General features: G+C 38.6%; 1 protein-coding gene across 1 annotated transcript in view; it reads left to right on the top strand.

Moving 5' to 3' along the window:
* Window positions 1-16,549, top strand: part of atrnl1b (attractin-like 1b) — a 60,061-nt gene extending 43,512 nt beyond the window's left edge. The window contains exons 27-29 of the mRNA XM_056366143.1: window positions 7,888-7,995; window positions 14,009-14,123; window positions 14,412-16,549. Of these exons, the coding sequence (XP_056222118.1) occupies window positions 7,888-7,995; window positions 14,009-14,123; window positions 14,412-14,536 (348 nt within the window). The 3' untranslated portion in view covers window positions 14,537-16,549. The remainder of the gene's footprint in view (window positions 1-7,887; window positions 7,996-14,008; window positions 14,124-14,411) is intronic.
* The last annotated feature ends 198 nt before the right edge of the window (window positions 16,550-16,747 follow it).

The following is a 16,747-nucleotide window of genomic DNA, read 5'->3' as shown; positions in this document are numbered from 1 at the left end:
ATATTGTCAATTTTTTTGTGGACATTAAGCTTCCCGGTGCATGGTCTTTTATTAACCCTACCCATTTCCCGAGGTAAAATCATACCTTTAGGGGTCCCGTTGTGGCATTTTCAGGTGCCCTACTTTTGAAGAAACATTGTAAAGAGAAGCTGTGTGTTGGTAACCTTTTCCTGAAAGCTGTAACTGCCTGGAGGGTGCAAGTAGTCTTTCAGTGGAATTATTTGTAAAGATTATTACTGAGGTAGTTAAGGTCCGTTTTATATCCTGTCAGAGTAAAAGGGTTTTATGTATACTAGTGGGAATCCAGTGCACCACTTAGGGAAGCAGTGTAGTGATGTCTGAGAATGTTTTTCTAGCTTTAAGGGCGAACGACTGTGAACTAAGTCAGCACTCAGAGCTTATTGTGCTGACCCAGACCTGTTTGCTCCTATTACCACTATATGTAATGATAAAACACTTACGCATTCAGGATAAGTCCTATTTCTTATTACACATAGCTAACAATATAGCAACATAGCGACTTGCATCCTGTTTCTGACTTTTGTTTAATAAGCTTATTCAATTATCAAAGTCATAGATACTGAATATTAATAATATTAGTCTTAATTTTAAAGTAGGTACTCATCTTTAGATACATAATGCTGCTGTAAAAATAGCACTTAATCAGACTTAGCTCTAGCCTTATGCCATTTTACCTGCTTAGATGAATGGAGCACAATAGTTTTATGTTGTATAAAGAATTCTGTCACATAGTAACTAATGTGGAGTTACAATCACAAGAGTTTCATTGGAGTTTGTGATGGCTCTATTGTGTTGGGACAGCACCACGTCTTGTATGATGTTAGTTAAACTGATTCGGTTCTTGTGTCATTGGTGAACTGATTGGCTCTTCACTGAACTCCATGTCCATTTAATTTGAAAGGGCTTGTCAATAGCCCTGCACTTATGAGACTTGTCCAAATAAGCGAGGGAAGGATTTGGGCCGGGGTCCATCTAATGCTCACAAGCCCCCATCTGACATAAGGACACGGACTGAATGAGTCTTAATGAGGCTTACAATAATGACTCACTGATCCAGCCAAGTGGCATATGGATGGCTCATACTGATTGAACTTTTGAATATTTATATTTATTCGCTTTTTTAGTGTGAAATCTGTGGCAGCACTTCTGGATGGTTTATGATTTAAAAAGCAGAGTTTTTATTATAAGCTGGTCTTTATACATGATGTCGGTTTTTTTTTTACCAGAAACAAAATGTATTTTTGAAAAGTAGCTGTGAATTGAAACGAACAATTATCACCAACACTTTCTCAAAAACAACAAAGTGGAGAATTCCTTTTAAGTCCTGGTATTGACTTAATCTTACAAAGCTGATCTTTTACCACACTAATCCACTAATTGGAAAAGTGCTTTCTTTTTTGTCAGGAGTTGAAAGGACATGGTTCCAAAGGTGCAGCTGTTGTATGTGAATCATTTTAGTTGAGGATAGGTGACGAGACTTGGATTCTGAGTGGGGGACAAAGCAGCGAAAAGACAACGGCTGTAAATGCCACGGAGGACGACGAGGGCTGACCTCTTTGAAGCTACCTGTGGGGGGAACAGGAGGGAGGGGGCGCTGACATTTCACACGACTGCAGCACGGAGATGTTCTACACACAAACATGTGGATGTGCCTAATTCTCTCTCCCTTTATCTCTCTCGCACACTCGAACAAACACACCCGGAGACACACCTCGTACACACTTGCAAAGTGTACACTGACCATTGTGTAGGGCAGTAATGTTTTACTGGCACTCTTTAAGCACTTAAAACTGTTATTGAGCAGCGGTTACCATAAAAGGCACCATTATTTTTTTCAGCATGTTTAAGTGTGCCATTTATGAAGTCCACCAGTAACTAATTAGCATCTGTTTATTAAAAGCTATCATCAACTTGGTAGAGGTTGTCCTGGCCATGACGCTGCTAATAGCTGTGACCCGTTTGTAAGTGATGACTTAAACCTGGCTGCTGTGTCAGCTGAGGACGAGATGGTGATGGATGTAAATGCGAAGAGCAAGGGCTCCTAGTAGCATCAGTCAGTCGATTGGTCCACCACTTTGGTCCAGACTGAAATATCTCAACAACTATTGGATGGATTGCCATGACATTTTGTATAGACAATTCATGGTTCCCAGAGGATGAGTCCTACTGACTTCAGTGATCCTCTGAATTTTCCTCCTTACCACTAACAGATCAGAAGTCACTGGCAAAATATTGCAACATAATTAGCTACTTAATTTATTGCCATTCAATTTTGTATAATTTATTAACGACGTTCATGGTTCTCAGATGATGTATCCTAATAAGTAACACACTAAACTTAGATGGTTAACATGGTTAACACTTGACCTGCTTAACATCAGTATGCATTTTAATTTTGATCATGGTAGGATATTGCTGCTAGCATTTAGCTCAAAGCGCCACTGTGTTCTGAGTACAGACTCACAGAGCTGCTAGCATGCATGCATGGCCGATAACAGCGCTGCATTAAAACAGAGCAGGGGCCTGCGTTGCTGGGGGGGGTATGTTGCTTGATGGCATGAAATATGATCAAGTAAATGCAGTCTGGGTAATAGATCAATGAGTTTGAAAGCTTATCAAGACAATACGAGACTGCATAGCTTCTGCATAGATTGGATTTTTACAACTCTGGGAAATGATCACAGTAGCTGTCATTTTAACTTTTGTTGTGACAATCTTGAGTTAAACAGCAGAAATACACTGTTCACGTTACAGTGTAGTTCTGCTTTTTTTTTAGTGGGATTGTGTGTTTTCAGGTGTCTGATTGAGCAGTGCAGCAGATGCTTGCCGGAGCACATCACGTTGCATTGCTGTCTTGCACAAGTTGCACACAAGCTTTTTTTTTTTCCTGGAAGACCTGTGTTTGTTTTTTTGCCCTCTGTATTTGTTTCCCTCCTGCATTTCCAGATTGAACACTTTCAAATGAATTATTTTCAGTCTGAGCACAGCCTTAACTATTGTTCACTGTCAAAGATGCTATTTGTATATGCCAGCAGCATGAGCCTTTGCGGGAAAACTGGGCTATCAACCACTGTAAACACACCCATTCTGATTAGGACAGCTGTTGTTTGCACTGACAGAACTTGAAGGGAGCACATTACTAGCCACATAATTCTCACATGTCCTCTGCAGACTGGGCGCAGGCTCACACTCTGCTCTTCCCTTGAAGAGCTCAATCAGCAGTCATCGATTGCTATAATAAGATTATCTTACTCTAAAGCCCCTGGTCACCTTGATTGTCCTGCGCTCAGTTTAAAGTTTTAGTGGACTCTAATAATTTCCTCTAAAGCTACAGACGAGGGAGCGTAACTGTGATTAGGGGTTCAAATCAGGTTATAGCTTACCCTTGGAAGCTGTCCCGCTAATGAATAAAGGAGAATTGTAGAAATCCGGCAAGGTGATATTTAATGAATATTTTATGTTGGAATATAACCTTATTACTTTCTACAATCAAAATAATAGCTATTGTTCAAATTCTGTAATGAGATCTGGGTACTTCAGCCTACACACAAGCACTCAGCCACACCGACATCATATCACAGTGGTACTGTATGTATGCAGTGGCAGTCTGCCAGACTGTTTATCTTCATTTAGTGATCTTCAGTCCATTAATCACAGTATGATTGTGAAAGGATGCATCAACAAGCAGAATGTAAAATTAAATTGTTAAAAAAAAAAAAGAAAAAAAAAAAGAGAGAAACTGCTACTAAAAACATTTTTCACTTTTGCCTGTTTGAATCCGCAATTCAGTATTTTATTGTTCATTTTATTTTGTTTTTCTTTATTTATTTAGAATCTGCAGGACGGAGCCTTTAGGTACAGCCAGTGATCTTTGAAAAGGACAAAGTGACATGCTTAGGTGTAGAGTATGCTCAGAGGCGGGATGACACCTACCCTTTTCATAGAATCTGATGAAGGGAACAAAATGCTGTATTCACAAGACGGATAATTCATGCACTCACTTGCCAAATTAATCAAGTTGCAAAGCAATGCTCTGCATGCCCACCCTTATCGTAACCGTGAATGGCTCCAGCTTGTATTCTTGACAAAATCAGTCTGTCATTGCATAAACGTTAATTGGTTTTACAGAGTTCACTCTTGCCTTTTGTCATTAACTTGGTATTCATTTCTAGAATCTCTCTGGTATTGTGCCGGCCCTTTGATGATTGTGTTCCCGGCACATTTTAGATGCCGGACACAGAGCAAAGCACGAGCATTCCCAGGCTTTGTTTCTGCTCTCTTCCTATGCTTTTGTTGCTTTAAATGAATTCTGCAACATGATAAATAACATTACTGCTATCTGACATTTAGGATGTATGGTGTTGGATTTGAAGCTGTGGTGTTGGAAACCGTAATAAGCCGTGAGCTGTTTTCTTGTTTTGCAACAACCCCGCCGGGCCCTCCATTCTGCTTTTATCTTTTCGAAAAGGGCAAAACTTCTCATTTTGACCTGTGGTGGCCCAGCAGCTCAAATATATAGGTTTGGTGCTGGTTTGATGTTTAATAGAAGAGATGTACAACAATCTGACATGGTCCCTCAGATTTAAAGTTTAAAAATCTGAGCTACGAAAAGAAAAATCAATCCGTTGATCAATCTCAATTTTGTGTGGCCGTTGTTTGTATGTTTTTTTTCCTCCCCTAGGGAATGTTTTCAGAGTGATTCAACAAAGCGGTGCTTACACAGAACTGATGTGAACTTTCCTCTCATTCACTCTCCATCAGTGCGTCTGTACAACAGTGAAGGCTTGTCAGTAAAGTAATGGTTGAGCGTTGGAAATGCTTCAGAGTGGGCTGCATCGACACAAATAACACATTATTTATAATTCAGAGAGCCTAGAAAATGCACTGACGTGATTTTTGTAATGTGTTATATTTTTAACCTTTTTTGTTTTTTTTGCTTTTATCTGATTCTGACGCATTAGAGAAGGGGAAGACTGGGCATTTGACATATTGACTATTTTATGCAGTCCAGGCAGACACAGTATGCTATGCATATGTCCCAACCAGAAACAGAATCAATTAGGAATTGTCCAAAGTAAATGTAATTTAAAATCAATAAAATAAATATCACTCCTCTTTATTAATTGACTTAATTTGGACACCTCAGATGTTTTCAAACAGTTTTGAAAGCATCAGTATAAAAAGTTTATTACACATTGACAGTCTTTGAGAACAGATGTTTTGTGTTTTTGTTTTGTGAGCCTGTGTGTGTGTGTGTGTGTGTGTGTGTGTGTGTGTGTGTGTGTGTGTGTGTGTGTGTGTGGTCTGACTTAAATTGAATCTCCACGAAAAGTCTCAGATGATTAAGGCTCTGGTTGAAGAACTGCCTGTTCCAGTCTCAGTAATGAGTCACTGTCGGCTCCCAAATATCTAATGAAGGTTTTTTGACACATTAATTGAATACCACCATTTCCATTACTTTTAATATTTTCCTGTGTACACACTCAACAATGTACAGTGCTCTGACGTACTATTCTAAACCTGTCACATAGATGAGGTCCTTTATACCCCAAGATGTTGATTAAAAGCGTTTTTATACTGATTTTCTTTCTTCTCACTTGTTCGTTTGTACAATGCTATCAACCTCTCCAGACCTCATCTGAATTTTGCCAATTAATAGCCAGACTAATGAATACTAATTATATTCAGCGGGAGTTGGGGTGGAGGTCTGGACGCAAGCATCTCAAGGTTCATTGCTACACCAAGGACAAATTCCTATTCAGGAAGAGACCACCAGAAAATTCAGTGATGTCATACAGTTGACCCAAACAGGCACAGAGTTTTATTAAATGGATAATGTGAGATAATTGGAAGTCAAGTGTAACAGTCAAGTGGACTTCAAAAAAAAAAAAGAAATGTTCTACTTCTTTTGCAGGGTGAGCTAAAGAGTTATATCATTAGGCAGCAAAACGATTCTTAGATTTTTTTTTTTTTTTACCTTATTCCACCAAGTGAACTTTACTATTCTACTATTGTAGCGTTTAATTGAACTTTTATTTGAGCTTCTTTGTTTTATGCACAACTGGCCATTCGCAAAGCCGCAACCTCCTTAGTTACCGTTGCCAGGAGGAGTAAATGAGGAAATTTTTTTAACATTATTTCATTAAGATATTTAATTCATAAGTCTGTCTCCCTGTTTTGCTTACATTCTTGGATAGATGATGTGTGATGATGTGCTCTACTCATTCTTGCTGTGGCCCCATGCACAATCCTTCAGCATGTGGGGGAATCCGTATATTGACATGCCTGCCATGTCTAGTCATGGATATTAAGTTAGGGTAGTGCAGTTGCTGTCTGGAGGATGGATTTCATAAATTGTCTATTTATTTAAAGTATTATTATTTCATATATTTCTGTTTACCATATCTGTTTACAATTGTTCTAAAAACTCTTACTTTCGTATGAAACTCTTTGTATGTTTGTGCACATGTGGAGTAATATTTATTGAGTTTCAGAGAGGTGCAGAGGAAGGGCAGGTTATGAGGCCGATCATCACGACCGCATGATGTGCTTAGCGATCTAAAGTACAATTAGATCTTAATGCAGCACACTTAAGCTCATCACAAATCCAATACCAATCAGTGATGTCCTTGGCGCTAAAATGGAGGCCTGTTTAAGATATTGATCAGACACTGCGTTGCTGATGAAAGTGTGGCGCAAGTTGTTTTACAATATTGATTAGTGGAGAACAAGGGAAGCTATTTTCTGCAGAAATGGTGTCACTCCGAACCTAACCACAGCAATTCTGCACGCAGTCTTTGAGGGGCTGCAAATGAGTGTTTGTAGTGGTTTCATATTACTGTAGTTTGCATCATATTAAAAACATTTTTGGAATCTTTTGGTACCACATGTAAATGAATGGGATGGGCATGGTATTTTATATTGCAAAAATATATATTAAAGATGTTTGAATTCCATTCAAATCTATTTCATTATAATCTAAAAGTCTCAAAGTGAAATCTCAACTGAAAATCCTCAAATAATGCTGGGTTGCTGTGAGTAATGTGGGGCACAGAACACTTCCTCAGGGCATGGATGTTTATGGATAGTCTTTCACTGTTTCCTCTTTGATATCTGCTATTGATTTTGAGCTTCATACTGTAATAGCCCTGGGGGTGTGGATCACTGTGCATGAACACTGTTTTTTATATTATTCGTTCTTCCTCATTCTTAAACCCCTTGAAGAAAATAATAGAATCTTTCATGGCATCTTATAACACACAAGATCCCACTACAGTTTTAGTATTATGTAACAAATTCTACAAAGATTATAGCCATATACCGTACATCATCCTTTATAATCATTAGAATACTGATTACTGAGGGATCAATGGCTATGTAATTGTTTTTAATCTACATAATAGTGGGAGTTTTTTTTTTTAAAGTTTTTTTTTATGCATCTTGATTTTTAATAATAATAATACATACCCAGAACTCATACTACACTGTAACCTCAGTTGATTTAGTTAGATTAAAACTATTTTTCCAAAGAGTGGAGAGAATCTACATATTTCTAGCCAGCATGAGTCTATTTTAAAGATTTGGACTCCATCTAATAACTGACTGTGAGTCAGTGTTGCGTTGTATTTGTATGCTTTGAATGAGAGTGACTTCCTTCAATTTCTTCATTATTAAGTGCTGAAATCCACAATGTGTTTTCCCTCTTTTCAGCAGTATCAGAAATCCAATGTGTTTTGAGGGTTTTTACACATATGATGTATTATTGCAGTAGAGCAGATTTCCCAAATTCCTTTCTATTTTTATTTATTATTTGATTCGATTATATCCGACGTGTTGCTCATCTGTCATTTGTGTTTGATTTTACAGCAACTGATGAGAGAGCGTCAGCAGATGGCCAGTCGTCCATTTGCCTCAGTTGCTGTTGCACTGGATGCCAGGGGAGAGGAAACAGAACTGTTGCAGCCTGTGGTTGATGTGAGTCCTGCTTGCTTGCTTACGTACACACACACACAAAGATTATTTATTATCAAATTCATGTCAATAGCAGCTGTAACTTCTTGCAAGAGGAGTCCATGCCGATGGCCTGGCACAAGACCTTGAATATATACATTCTTGTCATTTTGATTACTGTCATGTCATGTTCCCAAATTCTACCAGTGAAGCACCAAAACGTTTGACCATACGACGCCCATTATGTCAACTTTGCAGTGGCATCTCTTACTAGCTTCTGACGCACAGAATATCAGATAGTTTTGTAGTGCTACATAATTAGACCGTATTGTACTGTATTCAATCACTTCATGCCCTCTACTCACAGTATGTCAGCCTTTTATCCACTCCCCACATCAATCAGGGCTGAAGACTTGAGACATTTTTCAATTGCTGTTGAGAAAAATATCTTTTATGTGAAATGATGTCATTATGCCAAGATTTTTTTAAAGATTTATATGGATTTTTCAAAGGTTTTTTTTTTTTTTCATTCTTGTAGCGAAGGAAAGATGGTCACTACTTTGAAAAGCATCACTGAAATCAAGAGGGATTGCTCTGCTACTAAACTAATCACATCAGGGTGTTTTCTACATGTGTATTTTAATACATGTTTTCATTTTGCTTAATTTATCCTCTTGGGTCATTTACTGGGAATATGCTGAGTAGTGTTTTTTCACTCAAAATTTAATTAATTTGTTATTTATACATAGGATGCTTAAAGACTTTTGCACCTATGAGTTATTTTGTTCTGTCCAGGTGCTCCTACTCCTCTTTATTTCTAAGAAGTGAAAGCCTCCCACGTAAATAGAAAGTAGAGAAGAAGGCTGGCAATAATTACAGTCTGGGGGCTCAGTGCCACATGGGATAAAAGCTTAGTTTAAACCAATATGGAGAGCTACATCCTCAAATTGACATCGGACTACCAACAGTGTTTTCTCAGCCGGGGCCATATCTGGTTCACCTACCGCTGAGAGACATAAAATCACTGTAGCAACCAGCAAAGAGGCACTACATTAGCTATTAGTGTAGCTCTGAGTGGTACTCACCATGCATTATGGTATTGTGAAGGGCAATGTAAAGAGCAATGTAAAGAGAGGAAAAACAATGTTTCTTAGCTGTCTGAGTGCACTTTATTGGTGTACTTCTAAAGCACTGAGGTGTAGTCTGAACCTGAATGATGCTGGAAACCACTGATTTGCCTTGATTTAAGGAAAACTGTTAATTACATACTTGTCAGTGGGACACGTCTTATTTAATCATTTATTCCAGTCCTACCTTTCCCGCAGAAAAAACAAAGAAGGTGTTCTTGTTATAAAGTGTATTAAGAAAGTGAAGTGACTTTGCATCCACTAGAGATTATTGCTTTGAAAAATGTCCCAAGCTGTTTTGGAAATGATAACTGGAAGAAAAAAAAAAAACATCATCAGCCTCCTGTTTTTCGACCCTTTCAAGATGCAGAGTGAACCTGTGGATGCTTGACTTTCAGTTTCACTTAGATGTCCATGCAGGCTTTTAAAGAAGTTACTATATAAGTATAGTTGAGTTTATAGTGAAAGCACCTGAGAACTTTGGAAAAGATTTACATACCATACCCAAAATTATTTTCAAACAAATTAGTATGCAGAATGCTTTACATTAGCACCTACTGGAGCAAAACATAAACTACAGTGTAAATGCAGCATACAATGGTACAAGCAACTTTACTGCCTAATACATCGCCTAAATGTATTTCAACAACATTTATTAGTCACAGTAAATGTATCATGCATCTAACCCTAACCCTGATCAAGCAACTCAACTAAATGTTGCTTGGTTAATCATTTACATACCAAATTTTCCAAGTAGTTCTATAAATCATTTTATTCTCCTTTAAGCTTCCGGCTGTTAAAACAATTTGCATTAAGGAGGGATGCCTATAGCTGATATATTTGTATATATTTTTAAGATATGGAAGGACATTATCATATTCTGCCAGTGTATTTTGGACTCATTCCTTGAGGAAAAAGCAAAATCTACATGGTTTTCGAATGTGCAAATGCATATGTAGGACCAAATACAGCTCCATCACATGCCCTGCTACCAGCTGAAGGTGAACCATATCATATGAGCGTAATTCTCTTTTATAGAGGTTAATTGGTCAGCATCTGGCACCACTTAGCTGTTGGAAGTATTTGTTGGTGTCAAAGAGGACACTGATGCCATGCAAGCATCACTGGTTTCCTATTTGTTTCACCAGCTCTGTTTTTACTCTGAAGTCAGTCCCACTCGTTCACTGCTTTAATGCTTGCAGTACAGGTCAGTTTGGAAATCTGATACTTGCTTCAAGAGTTTGATGCAGCCTGTACAGGAAACCAGACGCAGAAGGGCTGCAGTGGCAGAATTACCCCTCACGCCCTCTTTGACACATGAAAACATCTAAGACCTAATTCTCTGACTGTACTGTCAGCACTGATCTCACTGCATTAGTTAGTACCAGCTTGCTGTCACTAAATCTTTGCAGAAACTCCAGCTGGTCTGAGAGAAAATTATAACTGCCTTTGTGCCCATTTCCTACATTTTTTGGTTGGTTTAAGCCCCCAAGAGATGGACATTGCTTTTAGTGACCAAGATGTCAGCAGCTGTTGGACAGAGAGCCAATCGGGCCCCAACGCTGTGAGCCTAGGCCTCGATGTCACAGATGTCTCTATTCACTGTGGCCGGCATTCAACATATGGAACCACTAACAGACAGCGAGTATGATGGATGACACCTGTCAGCAGGGGGAAAGGAAAGGAGATGTATGTGTGTGTGTGTGTGTGTGTGTGTGTGTGTGTGTGTGTGTGTGTGTGTGTGTGTGTGCGTGTGTGTGTGTGTGTGTGTGTGTGTGTGTGTGTGTGTATCCATGTTTATGCGCTTGGATGGTTATGAATGACCATAATACAGTCCTCGCGCTTGATTAATGCACAGTAGAAATGCAGGCTGAATAAACTCCCTTTGGAAGATATGAAAATGGACACGCTGGTTCTAAAAAACCTTGACGTTATGATTGAAATGAAATGGAATGAGTTATTAATGTTTTTACTTTCCTCCGCATTGTCGGAATAGCTCTGTGATGCCAGACTAATAAAAGCATTTCACAGAGAAAATGAGAGGGAGCAAGAAGAAAGGAGGTGGTTTATCCTTGCTATTATTACTGCCATTCACACAAACAAATACGTGTTATTTATGCTATTAATGCAAAAATCATAGCAGTGGTGTGACAGTGCTTACGTAGTTCTGCGTAGTTCCCAAAAACTGCACAACAAACAATATAATGTGACGTAATGGTATGCTCTAAGGTCATGTCATTTGGACATGTAATTGAAAGTCCCAATGGCCAGCAAGTTACTTGTAAAAAATGCCACAATTTATATTGATATTAATACTAGAGATATTATGAACTTTATGTATAATATGTAAATTAACAAATATTTCCAGATTTGCAGTAAGGCAGTGTAAACAGAACCGAACAGTCACACTTAGGCTGATGATAATATGGACAATGTAATTGAAGGAGCTATTTGCAAGTATTGCAATTAACAGCTGTTAAATGACCTGTCTTTGCCGAGAGCTTTAGCAATCGTTGCTACACTGACTCGGTATCGGAAAGTGATGAGATAGGCATGCCATTCATGATGACCTTGCGATGATTAATATAAAGACTGAATCAGTATTTCCACATTATGCCATACAGCAGTGCAACAGCTTCTGTTACAACGTCTTACAAACCACAGTTTTGACTCAGTGTCACTAATTTGTTTGGAACAGCATGTTTAACCCAGTGATCCATGTAAGTATGGCGTACAGTGGAATCTACTTTAGTCAAAGTTCAGCTTGGGTTAAATTAGCTCCCTTGCACGAATGTAGCTCATATAAGCTATTCATTAGGAGAATCACTTGAATGGTCATGAAATGGCTGGCAATTTAATTGCCCTCGTATGTCGGCTGTAGATCTTGTATGCGCCTCTAGATCATGAGTGTACCTGGGCAGATGCATGAGAATGTGTTCTGATGTGGAATAAGTAAATGCCTGTGGCACAGAAACATGTCTTTCATTTACAGTGCGAGTCATACATTTGAAACTGAATTTTAGCCTCCCTACATTTGCTTTAACATTGTGCTGATGAAGGTTTTGATTCACTCAGAGAATTCGATATTGTATCTAGTAGATGTAGATCAGAGGTAACTAGACTTGATGTACAGTCTTGAAGATACTTGAAGCCCCCCAGTTGATCCAGGGATGCATGTAAATTGTTTTTTTTTTTTTTAAGTACACACTATATTTTAATGAGACACAGAGAAAGGATGGGTGAAATCAGTCACAACTAATTAACAATTACAGTTTGTGTTGGTCCCGTTTAGTTGACTTTCTGCTAGTACTTTGGTCTACCCCCTCCATTTTCTTTTCTAATTCTTCACCTTTGTCCTCCTCTCCAGTCTCCTCATCTTTCTGTCCCTCTGTATTAGTTCCAGCTGATTAATACTACAGACAAATGGAAAAAAGGCTGGGCCAATGTTGACAGCATTCATAACCCCAGGAAATTATTTGAATTCTGCAAATAGGGCTCTCTTTTGATGAAGGACAAATCCAGTACCACTCAGAATTAATCTTTCAATAGCATGTGTATGAAGCTTTGCCACATTTGTGCATTAAAAACGTGTCAAACAGTGAGTTGAAATATTTACTCTTTTGGCTTGGCTTGTATGATAAGGATTGTGATACATTGTACAAGACATTTGACATTTCTTGTTTGGTCTTCTTATCCATTGTGGGCTGTGAAATGTTCATTCATACTGTCTGCCTGTATGATGAGGTTCATCGTGTTAAACAGCTTTGTGCTTTTTGGTTATAACTACATAGCTAAAGCCTGGTGCAAATGACAACACTCTCAATCTCACCGAGTAACTAAGAAACAATCTGCAGTTGTTAACTATGGCATTTGAAATGGCAAACTTAATGAGCAGTCGCTCGGGAAATGACACTGCATGCTGCACAGGTAACAGGATTGCTCTTACGTTTGATCAAAGGACTCCGCGCAAAAAAGTGCCAAACAGTACTTTGACAGTTATTTACATAAGAGTTTTATATCGTTTTTCATTTGACGACTAAAACAAATCTACATCGAACATGCTCACTCTATCTTTTGTACTTACCATGCTGTATATATTCAGCACATCAAGGCTTTTAGAGTTAATGCCTGTTCAAAATACACAAGTGAGCATCGGTGTTTTGTTTTTGCTGTTTTCACAGGGTGAAATATACAACAAATTCCAATGGAACTTGTTAATACAAATTACTACATCCCGCTCCTGATTCTCTCATGTTTTAATGCATGTGCTTGTGCATCCCCATTTCTCTCCCATTTCACTGCCTCTTTCATCTCCATTTTAGATTCAGGCAGACACAAAGGGGGAAAAAAAAGTCACTTCTATTCAGACATTTTATTATTCCCAATTTCTATCCCCTCATCCAAGCCATGCTGTGAAACCCTTGACATTCATTATCAGGATGACATGTTTTTCACGCTTGAGATGAGCAGTTTTGGCCATTAACTCCGAGGGTAGGTCATTGCGTAAACACGTGGACTGTCTGACAGGGACACACTCAAGTGTTTTTGTTGTGTGACCGATCAAACCATTTGTCTCAGGAGGAGGGAGTCGCGTGTTAAATGCAGCAACTCCAGCAGCTAATAACGGCCACCACTGGTCTGCTGATCCCAGGTTAAAAAAAAAAAAACAAAGGAAAGCAAATTCAACATCACATGTGCCATTACAGAAAACAACTATCAGGGAATTTGCAAGTGTGACTGTCACATCACTTGGATTAAAGCTTGAATGTCAAAGCAAAGTTATGAATACTAAGAGGTCATGGGTCAGTTAAGTAGTTTTCAATGTTGTCTGTCATTTCCTCACAAACGACTATTTTGGGTTATTCTTTCATAGTAGTGGTAAAAAAAAATGTTTTTCCCTCTCGTCTTAGGGTGTCCCTAAACCTGTTGCGATGGAGCCATGTTCAGGAGGGAAAGCTGCTGTGTTGACAGTCCTCATGTGTCTGCCCTCTGGGCCCTTAGGCTTACCTCCACCAGGACAGTCAGGTACAGTAACGACACCGACTCTAACCATTTCTCTTGTTATGGTAAAAAAAAAATTTGCAGTATAAATGTGAAGTAAGTCAATCCAACAAAAATTCAATTTTCTACTAAAATCTACTAAAAGCTGACATCTGTAATCTTCTCTTTTAGTTATTATATATTGCCTCTGTATCTAAATGGTGATGCATGTTACCAGCCATTTGTGTTTTTGTGGATAAAGCAATTACTGGAAATTGCCTGTTTTTCACCACTTTCATGTTTATCTTGCTTTTTTTCTCTTCCCTTCTTCAGGACTCATCGTTGCCAGTGCACTGATAGACATTTCACAGCAGAAACCAACAGATTATAAGGACAAGTCCCAGGCTTTAAAGAATCGAAAAGCCCTTCCCCCTGCACACCAAGGCACGTGCGTCTGAGTCTCGACCTGTCAATCCATTTGGTCCTTTTTTCTTTTTTTTTTTTTTTTTTTTTAATATATATATACCATCTGAGGTCATATGAAGGTCCCAGTTGGAAACCTTTCCAGAGACGAGAGACGGCTACATGTAGGAGATTTCATTCGGCTGCTACCACTGAAGTTTTAACGTCCCAAGAGCACAACCCTCGTTACCTTTCTGTCCCCCTCTTGCTCTGTTCTGCATACGTCAACCTCAGAATTACTCCTCCAACCTCTGCAACAGCATCCTCCACTTACTGGGCTCTAACCTCCTCCCTTTAGCTTGGACAGTCATCATAGCAAAAACATAGTTTCTGCAAAACTGCCTGATCAGCGACATTAGAGACTGATGAATTAGGAGGATCTGCACCTATTGAAGCTTCAGTCGTGAATATTTTTTGACACCTCATCGTCACTTGCCCAGCATGAGGAATAATCAGAGGTGTCTGTATATTAGGTTATATCAGAGTTGAACTGATTTCCCTCACACCGTGTTGGAAAATAAAAACAGACTGAATTGAGAATGGCTGGTAGATATCCAGCACATGCTGCCTATGGGGTTTTTCTTTTTCTTTTTGCTTGCCAACAAGTGGTATTCTATGGTGCTAAAGCATTTCATCTTTATGACAAGCCTGACTCTGAACTCAGTCTTTGCTGTATGAACTGAATTCATTCTGCCTTGTTTTTTTGGGTTTTTTTTTAAATTATTTTGTTTGTTTGTTTGGAAAAAGCTATGCGCTAGCTAGGCCAGGACTCTTTTTTTAACACCTCGCGACCACATGATAGTGTTTTGACAGAGTATTTTGTCACACCACTTACACCGATTCCCATTAATAATCTCTTTTAGCATTTCCTGTACATAATGTATGATCCACCCAGCTGAAGCTAAAGTCTGTATTTTCTGTGGAATACATGTACAAATGCTGCAGAGACATGAGTCTGCATTCACTACCGGCGGCATGTGGGTGAAGACTGCAAAACCAGAGGAGGCCCGAACAAATCATCAGCCGTCGAAAGTAAAGCATGGAAAACTTAAGAAAAGGTAGATGGGTTTCATTAAAAAACTGGGAAGTTTCATTCAGTACTGAAGAAGTCACAGAAACGCACAGAAACATGGGAGTTCTGGTAAATCCTTTACTGTAGTTTCTAATTGTATAATTTTGCTGTGCAACTTGGTCATGAGGCTTTTGAACTTGCCCTTGGATTGATGTGGTGCATTTAGGAGAATGACTCCGCTTAACAAAATTAGACCAGGGACATCATGCTCCTCTGGCTGTTTACTAGTTTGTTTTTTAAGTTTTTTTAAGAGTCCTCTAAAGCTATGACTTTATTTCCATCTTTAAGTACGAGGAGTTACGTTACCTTTTATAATGCCTTGGCTTTCCATGAACTACGACGGGGGGGGGGCTTGTTGATCTGCAGAATTTTCAAAGCTGTCGAACATTTTTAGCCCCTGACTCCATCTCAAGCTGTACAGTGTCTTGTTGGAACAAATGTGAGTCTTTGTCACTCTTATCTCTTGAGATTTCATGTGTGTGTCAGGTTTTTATGACAGAATGGCAGGAGATTATCATTTATTTTAGGCCTTGTCACCTGTTACTATTATATCTATGATAAATTGTAAGTCTTTTGCTACACTTGTGAAAAGAGCATTTCTGTTAATATTTTTTGTTTTGATATTTAACAGATTCCTGTGTAATAGCGCATTTAACTTGATTTTATTCTCGACTTAAATCAGTTGTTTTAATGTCAACTCTTTTTGAATTGTGCATCTTCAAGGACTATATGGGCATTGTCTTGCTTTTTGTTGCAAAGTGGTCATTATGATGCATTTCATAAGGATAGTATGCCAGCTAATGTGTTTTTACTTTGTGTTTGTAGAGTAATCCTATAACAGTGTCATTACACAGGAATCAGGGTCTCACTGTACCGTGAAAAAAAAGATGAGAAACTGCATATCAGTAATCTTTCAGTGTATTTTAAAGATGGACAACATGCCAGAAAATAAAATAAAAAAAAAAAACAGACCTGAAATCATTTGTGCACTTGTGTCTTTTCACATACATTAATTATTGTACAGACATTGAATTTTACAGCACATTTCTTGTCTTTCCTCTGCTTCTTTGTCTCCGTCTGGTGCTTAATGCCTCTGAAGCTTAAACATCCAATTTACAATTGTGGTCCGGTGCCC

This window comes from Seriola aureovittata, chromosome 21, assembly GCF_021018895.1.
Source record: "Seriola aureovittata isolate HTS-2021-v1 ecotype China chromosome 21, ASM2101889v1, whole genome shotgun sequence".
In the NCBI taxonomy this organism is placed as follows: domain Eukaryota; kingdom Metazoa; phylum Chordata; class Actinopteri; order Carangiformes; family Carangidae; genus Seriola; species Seriola aureovittata.
This window is presented reverse-complemented; position numbering and strand designations above follow the sequence as displayed.